Below are 14,294 nucleotides of genomic sequence, written 5' to 3' on the forward strand. Positions count from 1 at the left end.
TTACTTTTTTCATACAATTTGGAAGGGGCATTTCCATTGGTGATTGCTGTTTAATGTTCTCCAATCACAACCAATTTAACTACATTGCGAAATATTGTGGAAAAGGTGAAGGTGATTGTGAATCATAAATTTCAGAGGACAAATATTTTGACACTTTGTTCTCTCAAGGGTAAGAATCGCAGATTTCAAGGAAAAAATAATTATTGCAATAAATCGTAAGTTCACAAAAACGGACTTTAACTATAGTCTAAATGCCTGTCAAATGTTGCAATACACCAATAGAGTAAACAGTTAAATACATGGATATTATTCAAATGTTTTGAGCAGCCTGCGCAATACTCCAATAGACAAATGTCTATCATATCTTTGTTATTGTCCATCATAGAACTTTTTCACTTAGTCCTATTGCCTATCACAAATGTATATTTTATCTACATTTACAGAACCAATGAACAGTTGGAAGGGAAAATAATTCCAAATTAGTAGAAGCAACACTTAACAGTAATCTCTGTATAGGGATTCAGAGGCTTGATCGCCACATCGCCAAATTGAATTGCTATTGAATTGCTAGTTGCTAATTTAATTTGCTATCCAATCACCACATCGGCAAAATGAAATAAAAATTGGAAGTACTGTATGTCAGTATGATATGTACCAATCTGCACTCCTCGGCAGGTTTCCAGTTCTCTTTTGAATTCTGCCTATGTTCGCATCCGGCACTTGTTTTTATATGACCGCAAAAGTTAAAAATTTTTTGGTCGTATATTGGTATGACGTTGGCGTCGTCGTCGTCCGAAGACACATTGGTTTTCGCACTCTAACTTTAGTTTAAGTGAATGGATCTCCATGAAATTTCACCATAAGGTTCAATACCACGAAAGGAAGGTTGGGATTGATTTTGGGGGTTATGGTACCAACAGTTAAGGAATTAGGGGCCAAAAAGGGGCCAAAAATAAGCATTTTTGTAACTTTCAGACAATAACTTGTGTGTAAGTGTATGGATCTCTCTGACATTGTACCACAAGGTTCCATATCACAAAGGGAAGGCTGTAATTGATTTTGGGGGTAATTGCCTCAAAATTTTAGGAATTAGGGACCATAAAAGGGCAAAAAAACAAGCATTTTTCTAGTTTCATGACAATAACTTGTGTGTAAGTGTTTGGATATTTCTGAAATTGTACTACAAGGTTCCATATCACAAAGGGAAAGCTGGAATTGAGTTTGGGGGTAATTGCCCGAAACGTTTAGGAATTGGGGGCCAAAAAGGGGCCAAAAATAAGCATTTTTCTAGTTTCCAGATAATAACTTGTGTTCAAGTGTATGGATCTCTCTGAAATTGTACTGCAAGGTACCATACCACAAAGGGAAGGCTGGGATTGAGTTTGGGGGTGATGAATCATAAGGGGGTTCAAAAAATTGGGGGGGGGGGATTTTTTCTTTTTATTCCTTTTTTTTTTTCTTTTAAAATTTTCCATTTTAAGTTGGTTATTTCTGATTTATATTTAAAAGCAAATAATAATGATATGGTAGGAGATACACACCAAACAGGATGTGTAAATTATTATATAATAAGTATTGTGCAATAGCAAGAAATTTTCAATTGCACAGTATTGCACAATAGCAAGAAATCTTCAATTGCACAGTATTGCGCAATAGCAAGAAATCTTCAATTTAACAGTATTGCGCAATAGCAAGAAATATCCAATAGCACAATATTGCGCAATAGCAAGAAATTGTCAATTGTACAGTATTGCGCAATAGCAAGAAATATTCAATTGCACAGTATTGTGCAAAAGAAGATACTTCGTATAAATTGCTTATTTCTTGATCAATTTCAATGGGGTTTTATTCTTGAATTCTTGGGGTTCTTTAATATGCTGAATCTAGCCGTGTATTAAGTTTTTGGATTTTGGGCCCCGTTTTTAAATTGGTCCACATTGAGGTCCAAAGGGTCCAAAATTTAACTTTGTTTGATTTCATCAAAAATTGAATTATTGGGGTTCTTTGATATGCCGAATCTAACCGTGTATTTAGATTTTTAATTTTGGGTCCCGTTTTTTAAATTGGTCTACATTAAGGTCCAAAGGGTCCAAAATTAAACTTAGTTTGATTTTAACAAAAATTGAATTCTTAGGGTTCTTTGATATGCTGAATCTAAACATGTGTTCAGATTTTTGATTATAGGCCCAGTTTTCAAGTTGGTCCAAGTTGGGGTCCAAAATTAAACTTTGTTTGATTTCAACAAAAATTGAATATATGGGGTTCTTTGATATGCTGAATCTAAACATGTATTTAGATTTTAGATTTTTGGCCCAGTTTTCAAGTTAGTCCAAATTGGGGTCCAAAATTAAACTTTGTTTGATTTCAACAAAAAATGAATATATGGGGTTCTTTGATATGCTGAATCTTACCATGTATTTAGATTTTTTATTTGTGGGCCCGCTATCAAATTGGTTCATATTGAGGTCAAAAGGGTCCACAATTAAACTTTGTTTGATTTCATCAAAAATTGAATTATTGGGGTTCTTTGATATGCCAAATCTAACCGTGTATTTAGATTTTTAATTTTGGTCCTGTTTTTTAAATTGGTCTACATTAAGGTCCAAAGGGTCCAAAATTAAACTTAGTTTGATTTTAACAAAAATTGAATTTTTGGGGTTCTTTGATATGCTGAATCTAAACATGTGTTTAGATTTTTGATTATGGGACCAGTTTTCAAGTTGGTCCAAGTTGGGGTCCAAAATTAAACTTTGTTTGATTTCAACAAAAATTGAATATATGGGGTTCTTTGATATGCTGAATCTAAACATGTTTTTTATATTTTTGGCCCAGTTTTCAAGTTGGTCCAAAATTAAACTTTGTTTGATTTCAAAAAAAATTGAATATATGGGGTTCTTTGATATGCTGAATCTTACCATGTATTTAGATTTTTTATTTGTGGGCCCGCTATCAAATTGGTTCATATTGCGGTCAAAAGGGTCCTAAATTAAACTTTGTTTGATTTCATCAAAAATTGAATTATTGGGGTTCTTTGATATGCCAAATCTAACCGTGTTTTTAGATTTTTAATTTTGGGTCCCGTTTTTTAAATTTGTCTACATTAAGGTCCAAAGGGTCCAAAATTAAACTTAGTTTGATTTTAACAAAAATTGAATTCTTCGGGTACTTTGATATGCTGAATCTAAACATGTGTTTAGATTTTTGATTATGGGACCAGTTTTCAAGTTTGTCCAAGTTGGGGTCCAAAATTAAACTTTGTTTGATTTCAACAAAAATTGAATATATGGGGTTCTTTGATATGCTGAATCTAACCATGTATTTTGATTTTGGACATTGGACCATAATAGGTAAATTAAAAAAATTGAAGTTCTTAGACCACATTCTTTCTGTGTCAGAAACCTATGCTGTGTCAAATATTTAATCACAATCCAAATTCAGAGCTGTATCAAGCTTGAATGTTGTGTCCATACTTGTCCCAACTGTTCAGGGTTCGACCTCTGCGGTCGTATCAAGCTGCGCCCAGCGAAGCATTTTATTATTTAATACCGCCTTTAAACTGGTTGCCGAAAAGGCACCTCAAAATTCTTTTTACAAAAATAGATTGATCAACAGGGGTAACATAATATGAGACAGGCATTACCTGTGAAAGGGGACGAAGTTTGTATGAATTATTTTTTTTGTTACATCAAAATCTGTTAAAAAAGAAACAGAAATACCGTTACGTTTCCGATTTTGGTTCTGTTGTTAGGGATTTTACTTGCGACGTTATTTAAGTTGGCCCGAGAACACAGTTATTTCGTAGTGCATTTCTTTTAGAGAATAAATTCAAATTAAAAAAATCGCACCTGCTCTATCTCAAAAAGATTTTTACAGTGTAGTGTACTACTATTGATACAAACAATATCAAAATTATAGAAACTTCTACCAGCTCTAACTCAAAATATTGACAATTCTGTGTTAAGGGGGGCTACAATTCAGTTTGACAGCTTCAGACATTCTAATTTTTGACCTTTTTTAACTGGACCAAATCACTACTTAACATAAAGATTCAGCACCCAAATTTTTTTAACATGTAATTTCATCCCCTTACTTAATATTTCATGCATAAAATATCAAGAAATAAATTGGGAAAGTGTATAAAAAAAAAATGCAAGTTTTTATACACTGTTCACACTAGGGACTATATTCGTAGACAACGAAAACCAAAGGACGATAACTGTGTCCTTGGACCAGTTATGACGTCATGTTCAATGTAAACAAAGAAACGCGATCATCAGGTAACGTTTATTCATATTAAAGACAAAGAATTATTAAAATAGAAATTGGTATTGTGTTCCTTGAGTTCCTATATTTTACTAGACTACTCAAGGTCTCATGACAACGAGACCGGAAGAAGGAAGTAGATTTCTGCGCAAATGCGGGTATTAAAAAAAGTGACAAAAAAAGTTAACGATTTTGAGTTCATTAGCAATGATTAGTACAATGAAAAATTTCGGGAAATTTTCCTGCTTTTTTTTTTTTTTTTTTTTTTTTTATTGATTTTTCTACTGTGATTGGGGACTTCATTCCCTTATTATTCACAAATCCCTCAAAGATGGCCACGCATCAAATGATGTTAAAGGCAATGTTTATGTGTGACGAAGCATGCACACAAGCAAACAAATAAAAAGAAGAAAAGAAGGATTATATGGCCGGGATGATAAAACATTGTAAAAGGAAAGTAAGAGCAGAATGGTTCTCACAATTCCAATGGCTGCAGTTGAAAACAAGTTTGTTGTTGCAAAAATTAAAAAAATATTCCCAAAATATTGTTTTTCTTCAAAACACCTCAAGAATCAAGAAATAATTTAAATTTTGTGGCTAAAGAAGATTTGTTGGTTTTAGGCACATTGGCTAATTCACATTTTCTCTTAGAGCTAACATGGAGAGGCCAGAGTGTCATTTTCTGATTTGGCTGTCCACAGTATTCCTTATGAGACTAGTTAACTCTATTTCAGGAAATTTTTAACCAACAATCACACCTCCTCCAACCAACATATTTTTTCAATAAGTCCGATTCATGGCTATTGTCATGAATGTCTATCACACCTACATGACGTACTTTAGTCCAAATAATTATGAAGTCTAGAAATGCTATATTTAGATGCCAACCTTCCAAGTAATTTACATCTGAAGCCATGCCAAAAATAAAATATTGTTTGTTTCCCTTCCCACGACCGACCCAGTAAAATCACTGCAATCCGAAGGCCGTTCATGTCCAATATTTTTTTTTTGCTATTTTGGTTTTTGGTGATACCTTTCCGATGCTGTAGTAGACGAGCATTTTTGCATTGAAGCGTCTAAATGATTTGGAAATCGGGAAAAACAAACAAAATGGCTGGTCACACGATTTGTGTGTCTCCATGCAAGGGTGATCAATGACCATAATTTCGTAAAGAATATTGTCTTTAATCTCTGTTCCTGTATAAAGGATAAAATCTTTGAGTAAAAATAATCTGAATCATGCTTTAAAATCTATCTACATTTTGTACTTTGAATTTTGTAAAAATTCAATATAGAAAACCATATTAAGGAATAGAATAAAATAATTTGCCTACCTACTTACCCATACCCTGAAAACCTCAGTCGGGAAGGGGAAACAAAGATATTTTTAATGTTGGCCCCATTTTTTTTTTTGGCTGTACTTTGGAGCAAATTTTCTTCTCAACTTTGAGACCCAATTTTACCATGTTTACAATGAAATTTTCACTTGACGACCAAAAATGTTCGCACATATACAAATTCTTACCTTTTCTGTGCTCTTTCGTGCAAAATATTTCCAAAATATCCAAAAGAAATAATGTTATGAGTTGCAATTCCAGTTGAGATGACAATGACCCAATTCTGAAAAAAAAATTTTCCCAAGATTCTTCTCTTTGGAGATTTTATATTAAAAAAATCTAGTAAACCGATATCCTTAAAATTTGACAATTCAAATTTCTGGAACATTTGATTTATAACAGGTCAGGAATAACCACTAATTGGTGGATTTATACTGTTAATTCAGAAATTATTGCGATTTTAGATGAATGGACAGAAATGTGAGATTTATTAAAGCCATGTCAGGAAAAGCTGCTTATGTATCACAGTATCAGATATCAAAATGCGAGTTCTTATTATTGTGATACTCACTGTGAGTCGCATTAATAAAAAACCCACAATAATTTCTGAATATACGGTACCTCAATTAAGGTATAATCCACCATTTGACATAAAGAAAAAGACCAATTGAGGTACATGTACATGTACATGTATAATGGAGTTTTTATCACAAAATTGTTTATGAGATATTGAGCATCATTTTGCATATACAGTGTACCATGTTGAGCTTTGATGAGTACTTATTATTATAAGAGACATGTAATTGCTTCTGACTTTCTGTGCTGCATTTTGTGAAAATATTAATTATACACTCATTGAGGTATAATCCACCATTTGATGGATCTTCATGACTGGTTTCCTTGAGTCTGCATCAGTTCCAAATTAAAGATTTGTTAGTTGAAATGGACAACTAGAGACTACAGAACAATAATAAGATTTAAAAGATAAAAACTCAGAATTTATGAGTAGGAAAAGGAGGGTCATAAAATATTAGTTTTTTTGTTGGTTTCTCTAACAAAATGCTGCACAAAGTGTCAGAATCATTTACATAATTTACATGTCCATGATCGATGTCATTACTAAGTGGCCATCAAAGCTTGGTGTGGTAAATGCATAAAGATGCTTCCATATCTTCTAACATTTTTTTGGGATAAAAATTGTATTGTACCTAAATTGGTGTTTCTCATTATATGTCTAATCATACCAATGGTGGGTTATACCTGAATTGAGGTATAATCCACCAGTTAATGGTTATTCCTGTATAATATCTGGAAATTCAGGTCTGTCAAATTTTTCATTAGACGTGTCAGAGTTCGGTTTGCAGATTTATAAAATCATCATTTGATCATGTCCATCCCTGCTCTGTGGTAAATTTTGATTAAATACAAAAAACGTATGAAAACAATTTTTTTTTTTAGAAATTCACATCATGGTCAGCATGGTCAGAGTTCAAAATTAGGATCAGTCAAGAAATCCTAATCACACATGTTCCCAGATACATGTAGCTGCTTTACAAACATAGAGGTTAATAAAGTCAAAAGCATTTTTGTAGACATCTGCTTAGACATGTTAGATTTTAAAACAGGAGAGAATATGATTTTATTGAATATCCACTTTAAAAATCCCACCACACTTTTCTTGTTGTCTTTCTCACCCTGGATTAAATCTTTAGTAATTAGGTGACATTTCCCATAAGTTTGTATTTCATGTAGATTTTTGTTCTGTAATTTACTGATTAATGGACTCACTTTTTACAATCAACATTACACTACACAAACAGCAGCAATCACAGGTGTGACACAGTCAAACTGGTTTCTGTGGAACTCTTTAATTTTTTTTTAAAGTTTTAAATTAAATTCATTTTTCACAGCTGAAAAAAAAACCCTTCATAATAATTTTTTAACAATAAATATGTATAAAAGATATATAGCATTCATTAATACTCTCTGACACTTAATTAATTTTAACAAAAACATTTATTACAGGCCAATAAACTCATAAAAGAGTGTTAGTTAAGATGATTAATATTCAATAATAAGAGGATTGACAGCTGTCAGAGTGAAACACCATCTATCTTCACACTGTAAGAAAATAAAATAACTAAATAACACATTGAGGTGATCTTATGTCATCATAAAATAAAGTATTGAGGACTGTCAGTATACATTAGATAATAGGACCATGTATTTTTGTTGTTTATCATGTTTACCTGGTATTTATTGTATGTTTTCTCTTAGGGGGTTTTATGTCCTGTTGTTTCTTATTGACTTAAGTGTGTTGGTTGTGTATGAATTTGAAGGAATACATTTCTATCAAGGTTGAGTTTAGATAAATATTCATTATATTATTTGTTTTAACAAATGGTTTTAATTAGATTTAAAAATTAAAATTATGTGTATTAAATTTAATTATAATAGAGGATTATTTTTTTCATCTATTATGATTATACATATCTGTGATGACATGGATAATGTAAGTGGAAATATACTTATATGTCAATTTGAGTACTACAGTATAAAGTTAAAATTTAATGATGCTAAATTCATATATATACAATATCTCAGGGACTTTCTATACTATAGAAAGTCCCTGAATATCTGTAGTGTAGGAAAATATAAAATTTATTTGACAAGCTTTAGAAACAGAGTGGTAAGCTCAGCTGAAGTTTTGTAGTGAGGACAAATACATTTTATATTTTTCTACACTGTTTGGCTATTGTTTTAATCTTTTAATTTAACATAGAATTTAAACGTATATTTATTTTTTCATCCAATCCATTGAATTTGTTTTTGAAAGAAATCGTCATGAATAAAAATGCAATCCACAATGTCAGAGGACCCTAAATTGAACTGTTATGCAAACAGCTTTTTGAACTTAACCATTCACTTGCAACAGACAATGACAGAAGCAAGATACCAGGAGACTATAAGCATACACTATATACATAAATACTATTCATTTATCTGACAACCTGTATTTGTATAGTACAAAGGTTGATTGCAGGATAAATTCATGTAATTATTCATTTGAAATAGTACTACAAGATGTGAAGTCTTGAGCCAAAAAAGGCTGAATATATTTCTACTACAACAACAACTACATCAACTATTGATCACACATTACAGATCTATGTTTTACAGTAATACATGACTATTCATGGCTGTATTACATGTATTATACAGTTCAATCAGAAAGGAATAAGCAACATATATATTCATTTTTTTACATTTTTTGCAGTAATCATTTACAATTCTATCTCATTGTACCTATTCACGAAAAAAACAAATGTGTTTGATAAAAAAAATATATATTCAATAACAATGTAATCCTTCATGACCTAAAATCAAATGCAAATGTAATATATATATCTCAGGATGAAGATTTGGGATTTTTAAAAAGGGGGCCCTCCAACAAGTCAGCATTAGAAGTGGGACTTGTAAAATGTTTATACATTAACCATATATAAGGAGCTCCATTAATCACTCACTCTGTATATAGAATTTCACAATTGAGTTAAGCTACTGTGAAAGAACTTTTATTCGTGGGTATGAATTTTCGTGGTTTGTGCAAAAGATACATGTTCATGGGTTCTTAAATTTGTGGATTTTAGTTTTCTGAAAATAATTATATATATAATGAGTGAAAAATTTAAAGCCATCAGAAACAACGTTTCTTTAAAATAATCATATGTTGTTTTATGATGATTTGTGGGACATTGTCTTTCATTACTAACAAAATTCATCAATTTTTTAATTAAATAATGTCTTTCTGAAATAATTTAATTCCTCTATTCTACACATTGTGTTGATTGAATTAAATTGCAAAGTAAATGTTCTAATTGTTGCACTCATGTAATAAGAAGTGATAACGAAAATTAACCAGAGATTGAAAGATCAACAGATAACTAAGATCATCAAAGGTGTTAATCAGGCCATAAACATGGCACTTATAGAAGACTGTTACATAAAAAAATACTACAAATGTACTTTTAATTGTAGAATTATTTCTTATGAAATAAAAAAGCAAGCCCAACATGAAATTATTATTTCTTTTTTGTATGAGAATTGCAAGGAGATAAAATGAATACTTCATCAGCGCATACCATCACTGAAAGTAGGACCTTCATTGATCAAAACTAATTTTTCATGAGAATTAAAAGGTTAAAAGTCGTACAGTTTATTTTGTTTTATAGATTAGATGGGTAAAATCCTGTCTGAACAACATGCTGAAGTTGTATATATAGTTCATAGAGAGTTTGCTGATATTCTATGTATTCTCTAGATTATATGCCCGTATCTTTATAATGTAGTCAAACATACATGGGGATCGTTCCATGTCTTTTTTTGGACAACAGTTGTTAGATTTGGTTTGACACTTAAATTCGTGGATAAAGTCATTGGTACCCCACGTACGAATATAAGTACTTTCACAGTATTACACATTCTTACCCTTTTGAGAAAAATGATTCAATAAAAAAAATCAAATGAAGCTGAGACTTAAAACCTGTTAATTAGATATAAAAGGGAATTTATGAAATACTGAATTAAAATTCTGAAAACAATTATAATTCATATTGATATATTGATAAAAGAATAAGATTGCTTTGATTACAAAAAAATATGTATAAGTTTTATGACAAGATTCTGAAAATGTAAAGTTAAACATGTTAAAAGGTTATCAGTTATATCATGAATATGTTGTATTGTATATTGAAAATAAAATAAACATCAATTTAAGATGGAATGTAAATGTCATGAATGTTACCTACATGATGTACATGTTTTTAACTTGTTTCCAAATTTCCTACCACAGATGAATATATCTGTAAAAAATGAGTGCTGTTGGTGGGTGTATAGTTCACAATATTTTTGGTTATTCCTGCTACTGTAAATTCAGAAATTATTGCGATGTTTTTATGATTGCGAAAAATGCGACAGGGTTATAATCGCAATAATTTAAACTAGCATTTTGAATTTTTTTATATGAAATAAACAGGTTTTTTCTCAATATCGCAAAAATTTAAATCTAAAATGACAAAATCGCAATAATAAATGCACGCAATAATTTCTGAATTTACAGTATATGTCTTATTTATGTATTATTTATGATACCTTTTAAGTGGTATGGTTGGTTACTCTAGCCACCATCAGACATAGACATATACCTATATTTCTAAAGAAGTAAATTTGTAAAAACAGTTTAATAAAAAAAATATCATATAAAACTGAAACGTAAGTTGTCTCTTTGGTCATGTTAGTTGAAATATGACATATATATCCACCTCAAAGGTCCCTACAATTATAAATGTATGACTGGTTACAAGAGGTCAGTTACATTGTATTTATCATGTTTATGTCAGTGACCTGGAATTAATGTCTGGTTAACTTTGTAGAAGGTTGTTAGTGTACCTCTTTATAAATTACAACCAGAATGTTATAGCATGCTTAATAAGCTATCAAAAAGCAATGAAAAAGATCCAATTAAATGTGGATAACCTGTTGAGTAGTAGGCACAGCTATAAAACGTTATTTACAATACTGCTTATAACATGTTTTAACAAAATAAATTGTAATATTCATGATATTTATCATGTTTATGAGGACATGTTTTAATTTACTGGCATAAAGACAAAGCCTACATTGTATGGTATGGACCAGTCCATGTCTTTAATTTGGGCATTGCAATATTCAGAATGTATTGCATTTAGCAATTGTATCATTTTTTTTAAACATTTCATGTGAAAACAAAATTAAAAAAGAAACATAAATAAATTTTATTTGATATAATTAGGTAAGTGAAAACAAAAACAGCAAAGAAATATGTGTATTTATAATGGTTGCCATTTAATAATTGTCTGGAAATTAGCCTTAGGTATGGTAACACAGATGTACATTGTACCATTATGAACATTGGACCAAGTTTTTGTAAACAATATTTGTTTTGTTTTAGATTGAATCAAAATGGAGAAATTAACAGACATAGAGTTAACATCAGTCCAGTCCCAAGAACCTCAGCATAGAATGGTTAACAATAACGCCAATTCTATCCTGATACAGGTAAGTCCCAAGAACCTCAGCATAGAATGGTTAACAATAATGCCAATTCTATCTCGAACAGGTAAAAAAATATAATAACAAGTTGATACTGGGTTAAAATAAATTCTGTTCTTGTCAATTTGGAACGAGTATATTTAAAAATATATATAAAAATGTATGTATAGAAAAAATGTTACTTAAATTTCAAGGGCAACATCAAAATCTGTTGTAGTTATTTAGGATTGTATAGTCCTTTTTTTCTCTTCATTTATATATTACTAGAAATTTTCACCAAAAAAGGCAAATTGAAAACCAAAAAATAAGATTCCTCATCACACACCCCACCACCACGGCCCTTCATGTATTATTGAAAAATTGAATTGCGATTCAAGGATTTTAAAATATAACCATTTATTACAGGAAGATGATGTAGAGACACCCTATGGAAACTTCCACGTTGCTATACAAGGTGACAGGTCAAAGATGGCTATTCTTACCTTCCATGATATTGGATTAAATCGTAAGTAATTAATCTAAAGACCACAGAAACATGACATATACATGAAGATTTGGATTTATATTTTTCTCTGACTGAGGTGAAAGATACAAAAGGGACATTCAAACACATAAGTCGAAAATAAACTGACAATGCCATGGTTAAAAAAAGAAAAAGACCAACAGACAAACAACAGTACACAAAACACCGCATAGTAAACTAAAGACTGAGCAATAGAACCCCACTAAATATACTAACGATCATACTATAACTCCTTATTTTTATATGAGTTTCAATTAAAATTAGTAAAAATTACTGTCCACTGATTACGATAATCTGACTAACTGGCATGAAAACCTGAAAATAAAGTGATTAAACTTATTAAATTCATTTAAAATGTAATCATGATTAATGATGATAATATTACCACATTATGTAATATTTTGATCATGTTATTCATCTATATCAAATTACACTGAATAATATTATTAGACTTCAAACACATTATCATGTAATATTATGTAAAATAATCAAAACTACACTTGTTAAACCATTATATGGTAAACCAAAATTATGTATTGATTTTATCTGACATTTGAGGGATCACCTGTTGACAGTAAAAGTTTTTTTCTATTTAAAAAGCTATAAATGACTCCAGGGGATAAGAAATACAATGACAATAAAAAAAATGTGTTTAAATAGGTCCAAACAAAGGAAACTTTATGGGCACTTATATCTTTTTTATTTGGGAAAAGTTGAAGGGTGTTCACTGGTCACATTAACAATTTCCTTATTATTTCGATTTTGTCAACTCCCAACTATTGCAACTCTTCAAATACAGAGTATTGTTTCTTAATTGACTGTGTTCTAAATACTAATTATGTTTATGTACTATTGAATTAAAAAAGGTACAATAAGGTTGCAATTGATGTATATACATGACAAACAATAAATAGTATGACTAGAAATGACTAATGCTGGTCTTGACTAATGCTGGTCTTCTTATTGAAAGTTTGTGAAATTCTGTTTCATAATTAGTCTTTTACAAAAAGGAATATCAGTAAACTACAAGTATCATCTTAAATAATATGCTTTTCTATATATTGTTGGTTGATATACAGGATGTAGCACATGAACACTATTTAATTTTATTGGTATATCATGTGTTTATTTTGTAGATGTGACATGTTTCCAGGGATTTTTCAATTTTCCTGATATTCAGCAGATACTGAGACATTTCTGTGTTTATCATGTAAACGCTCCTGGTCAGGAGGAAGGTTCTTTACATTTAAAACCTGAGTAAGTTATTACTGCCTTCCCATGCATAGGCATGCTGGTTATCTGCATGTGCATTATATAATATATGATGTTGTTGTCAGGAGCTCAAATAACTAAAACAAATAATTCCAGTGTCATTAATGATTTAGGAGTAAAAGTTAAAAAGTTGAAAGGGGAAGAAAAGTAGCAATTTGGTACAAGGGAGATGTTAATATTAAAAAAAATACTTGCATGTTATTCAGATGTATTTGGGATGTTAATTCTGATCAGTTGTTTACATACCATTCAGTGAGATATTTTTTTTATCATTATTATATAACATTTTCATGTTGTTTGACGAGCCTGCAACATTTATGTAGACATAGCGATCCAAGATTCTGTCGCAAGCATCAACATTTAGGTGCCATCTGTGGTTAAAGATTTTTAGACATCGATAACTTTGTCAAACCTTCATGGAATTTAAAGAAATTTGGACAAAAGCATTTTGTTAAAAAATAAAAATTGTGGCGATCAAAATTCATTATAGGTGAAAGACTTTGGCGAAAGAAATATAACAGTTCAATGTCCATCTTGTTTATTTTTTTGGGTGTTTCTCAGACTTTTACTCCGATCAGACAACACTCGTATTTCACCTTGAACTCGTCAAGCGTTATGATTTTGACAGAAAATCAATAATCAGTTAATTGCATTTTAATATAGATATTGGCTACAATGGACTAATTAATAAAAGTGTTGATTGTATTGTTTGATGAAATTGCGTGGCTAAATGGCTTCACATGTCACTTAAATGATTTTTTACAACTTTGATAGAAATAATTGCTTTGAAGTGGAGTGCGTGTTCGAGC

At 30.7% G+C, this 14,294-nt stretch overlaps 1 protein-coding gene across 5 annotated transcripts in view; it reads left to right on the forward strand.

Moving 5' to 3' along the window:
* Positions 1-83: 83 nt before the first annotated feature.
* Positions 84-14,294, forward strand: part of LOC127702054 (protein NDRG3-like) — a 33,380-nt gene continuing 19,169 nt past the window's right edge. For 3 of the 5 annotated variants that reach the window (XM_052206058.1, XM_052206056.1, XM_052206061.1), the window contains exons 1-4: positions 84-169; positions 11,590-11,696; positions 12,096-12,195; positions 13,350-13,470. In XM_052206058.1, the coding sequence (XP_052062018.1) occupies positions 11,601-11,696; positions 12,096-12,195; positions 13,350-13,470 (317 nt within the window). In that variant the 5' untranslated portion in view covers positions 84-169; positions 11,590-11,600. Of the gene's footprint in view, positions 216-11,589; positions 11,697-12,095; positions 12,196-13,349; positions 13,471-14,294 lie in introns of all 5 variants that reach the window. The other 2 variants (XM_052206057.1, XM_052206059.1) reach the window with 1 other exon arrangement.

This window comes from Mytilus californianus, unplaced genomic scaffold (assembly GCF_021869535.1).
Source record: "Mytilus californianus isolate M0D057914Y unplaced genomic scaffold, xbMytCali1.0.p SCAF_5, whole genome shotgun sequence".
Classification (NCBI taxonomy): domain Eukaryota; kingdom Metazoa; phylum Mollusca; class Bivalvia; order Mytilida; family Mytilidae; genus Mytilus; species Mytilus californianus.